This window comes from Chiloscyllium plagiosum, chromosome 1 (assembly GCF_004010195.1).
Source record: "Chiloscyllium plagiosum isolate BGI_BamShark_2017 chromosome 1, ASM401019v2, whole genome shotgun sequence".
NCBI classification, from domain to species: domain Eukaryota; kingdom Metazoa; phylum Chordata; class Chondrichthyes; order Orectolobiformes; family Hemiscylliidae; genus Chiloscyllium; species Chiloscyllium plagiosum.
Window position 1 is genome coordinate 3,264,100 of NC_057710.1, and position 3,321 is coordinate 3,267,420.

Genomic DNA, 3,321 nt, shown 5'->3' on the forward strand with positions numbered 1-3,321 from the left:
CTGATCCTGGGGATCTCTCAGTACAGGTGTGTGTCTGTCTGTAACTCGCTGATCCCGGGGATTTGTCAGTATGGATGGGTCTGTCTGAATTCACTGATCCTGAGGGTATTTTCCTTTAAGTGGAATCAGCAGTCTTTCAGGTTCATGTAGTTATTTATGAACTTAATCTGAGGCAAATCTATAAAGGTTTTTGATACAACCGAAACACCAATTCCCTGGCCCTCTTTACTAAATGAAGTAGCTTAAGGAATTTTTAATATTTTATTTTTAAGATGCCAAGTTGAGAAGAGAGGCAACGTCTGAGCTGGAACCAGAAGCAAAGCGGACAAAGTTAGCTGGGCCCACCATTACTGAATTAAAAATGCCACCCTATAAACCCAACAACCCTATTGGTGAGTTGTGTACAAGATTGTTGCATGCGCAGCTTGGATTTATAATTACATTATTAATGTAATTGTTATCTGTGAATCCCAGAATACAATGTTTCCACAGAGACCCACCAGAGTGTCAGGAGTGTTAGCCTCCTGGGGAAATTACCCTTATTTATCCTGTGTCTTGTTTTCTCCTTTAAGCCACTTTTTATTTTGTGTGTGTTTGGTGTGGTGCGCATGCAGAGTGCCTGTGCGTTGGGCAGGGTGTGTGCATGGTGTACCTGTGTGTTAGGGAGGGTGCGCATGCGGTGTGCCTGTGCGCACAGAATGCTTGTGTGTTAGGGAGGGTGCGCACACGGTGTGCCTATGCGCACAGAGTGCCTGTGTGTTAGGGAGGGTGCGCACACGGTGTGCCTATGCGCACAGAGTGCCTGTGTGTTAGGGAGGGTGCGCATGCGGTGTGCCTGTGCGCACAGAATGCTTGTGTGTTAGGGAGGGTGCGCACGCGGTGTGCCTGTGCGCACAGAATGCCTGTGTGTTAGGGAGGGTGCACGTGTGGTGTGCCTGTGTGTTGGGCAGGGTGTGCGCGCAGAGTGCCTGTGTATTGGGGGTGACTGCCAGATTTGCAGTGTGGGAAGAGATCGAGTGCGTGAGACTGTGATGAGTGACGGGTTTTGAGATGAATGTTCGGAACATTTCAGATCACTGCTGACCTGTGTTCTGACTCTGCAGGTGTTGAGTTCATTGTTCCAAAGACCGGATATTTCTGTCAGATTTGTTCTTTGTTCTACACGAATGAAGACACGGCCAAGGTGACTCACTGTGGCACTGTGTTGCACTACAAGAATATGGAGGTAAGTATTTCACTGTAGTCAGGAATGCTGAACTGCAGGCCTGCTTATTAGTCAACAGCATTCCTGAGGAAGCATTACCAAAACTCAACTCCGGCTGCATCCTATTTTGTGGATCTGGTGAGGCTGCTACTGAATGGAGTGGATTCAGTAAGGTTTAAATGCTGGAATAATCTATATTTGGTTGTGATTGGATAGTGCTTTTCATTGGTGGTTTAGAGTGGGGACTAAGTGTGTCAAATGACACACATGAGTGGCAAAGTGTGCAGAGGACATTATAAGTCTGCAGAGGGATAGAGGGAGGTTCAGTGAGTGGGCAAGGGTCTGGCAGATGGAGTACAACGTTGGTAAATGTGAGATTATCCATTTTGATTGGATTAACAGCAACATGGACAATATTTCAGTGGTGAAAAGTTGCAACATGCTGCTGTGCAGAGAGACCTGGATGTCCTTGTGCAGGAATCACAAAAAGTTGGTTTGCAAGTGCAGCAGGTAATTAAGAAGTCAAATGGAAAATAATCCTTCATTATTAGAGGGATGGAGTTTAAAAATAGGAAGATTATACTGCAGCTGTGTAGGGTGCTGCTGGTGAGGCCACAGCGTGTGTACAGTTTTGAGAAAGGATGTAATGGCACCTGACGGGGTGCAGAGGAGGTTCACTTGGATTTGAGGGGATTGGCTTATGAGGAGAGATTGAGTAGGCTGGGATTACATTCATTGGAATTTAGAAGAATGAGAGGGGTCTTCTAGAAACATATAAAATTATCAAGGAACTAAATTGGCCAGAAGCAAAGAGGTTGTTTCCACTGGTGGGTGAAACCAGAACTAGAGGACATAGCTTCAAAATAAGGGGGAGCAGATTTAGGACTGAGTTGAGGAGAAACATCTTCACCCAAAAGGTGGTTGATCTGTAGAATTCTTTGCCCATCCGTGAAGCAGTTGAGGCTACCTTGTTGAATGTTTTTATGGCAAAGATTTTTGAACAGGAAATTAAAGGTTATGCTGAGAGGGCGGAGAAGTGGAACAGAATCGATGAAAAGATCAGCACTGATCTTATTGAATGGCAGAGCAAGCTGTCCGGGTCAGATAGCCTACTCCTCCTATTTCTTATGTTCTTAATGCCAAGAGCAGTGTGTTGGGAATCTCATAAGTGAAAAGTCAGTCCCGTGATCCACCTTAGTGCTGGGAAGCCTTTCAAGACCATTCTTTCTGAATAAGAAGCATACTGTCCGCTTGTGTCAAACATTTGTTGTTTGGAGGGCAAAGGAATAGAGCTGTATGTAGATGATCATTGGGGCTGTAATCGGTGAGGGAGCCGTGCTGTGATTTGTCCATCAGAGTTCAATTGATTAAGGTATTCTCTGTTTATAGAATGTCTCTGCACATAGCAAGCGCTTTTTTGAAAAGTGATGAATCTGTAAGCAGCTAAATGTCTGCAGGTTACAGCTAAATGACTATGATGTGCTGGGTCACCACATAGGCAACAGTAAACTTTAAACAAAAAGATTTTCAAAAGGTTCACTGATCTCTGCAAGAGAAATGAACACTAAACATAAAACGTACGCATTAATTTACAGAAATATGTGACACAGCGACAAGAAGAGCTCCGAAAGCAGCAGGAACGCATGGCCAAGCAGGAGAAGTGACGTGAGCCATACCCACCCAGCACTGACTTCAGTCAAAGTATATTTTGGGTCCAAGTGTTCCCTTTCTCTTAATTTACTGGTTTAACTAGATGGTTACAACATTGTACAAATGATCTTTCCACGCTGTAACGATTATGGAAACTTGTTTTCAGGTTAGTATTGTTGTCTTGTGTTTTTACATAAATTGTTGTAACAATTGGCGATTCTGTTATAAATCAATTAAACACAATTATGTTCTAGTGAAAGTGTTTGCTTTAAATTCTTTCACAATCTTATTTTGTTTCGTGCAACTATGTAGACTGTTCCAATTTCTCACCATGCACAGTTTGACTTTGGCAGTTTCTGACGATTCAGTGGCTGTGAACAGTCTTTGACCATGTACAGTGTGCCTGTATGGATAATCTCTGACTGTCAACATTGACTGTATGGACAGTCTCTGGTTGTGTGTAGTGT

At 43.8% G+C, this 3,321-nt stretch overlaps 1 protein-coding gene across 1 annotated transcript in view; it reads left to right on the top strand.

Moving 5' to 3' along the window:
* znf638 (zinc finger protein 638) overlaps window positions 1-3,107 on the top strand; it is a 173,599-nt gene extending 170,492 nt beyond the window's left edge. Inside the window, exons 22-24 of the mRNA XM_043691939.1 lie at window positions 273-392; window positions 1,104-1,225; window positions 2,800-3,107. Coding sequence (XP_043547874.1) covers window positions 273-392; window positions 1,104-1,225; window positions 2,800-2,868 — 311 coding nt within the window. The 3' untranslated portion in view covers window positions 2,869-3,107. The remainder of the gene's footprint in view (window positions 1-272; window positions 393-1,103; window positions 1,226-2,799) is intronic.
* The last annotated feature ends 214 nt before the right edge of the window (window positions 3,108-3,321 follow it).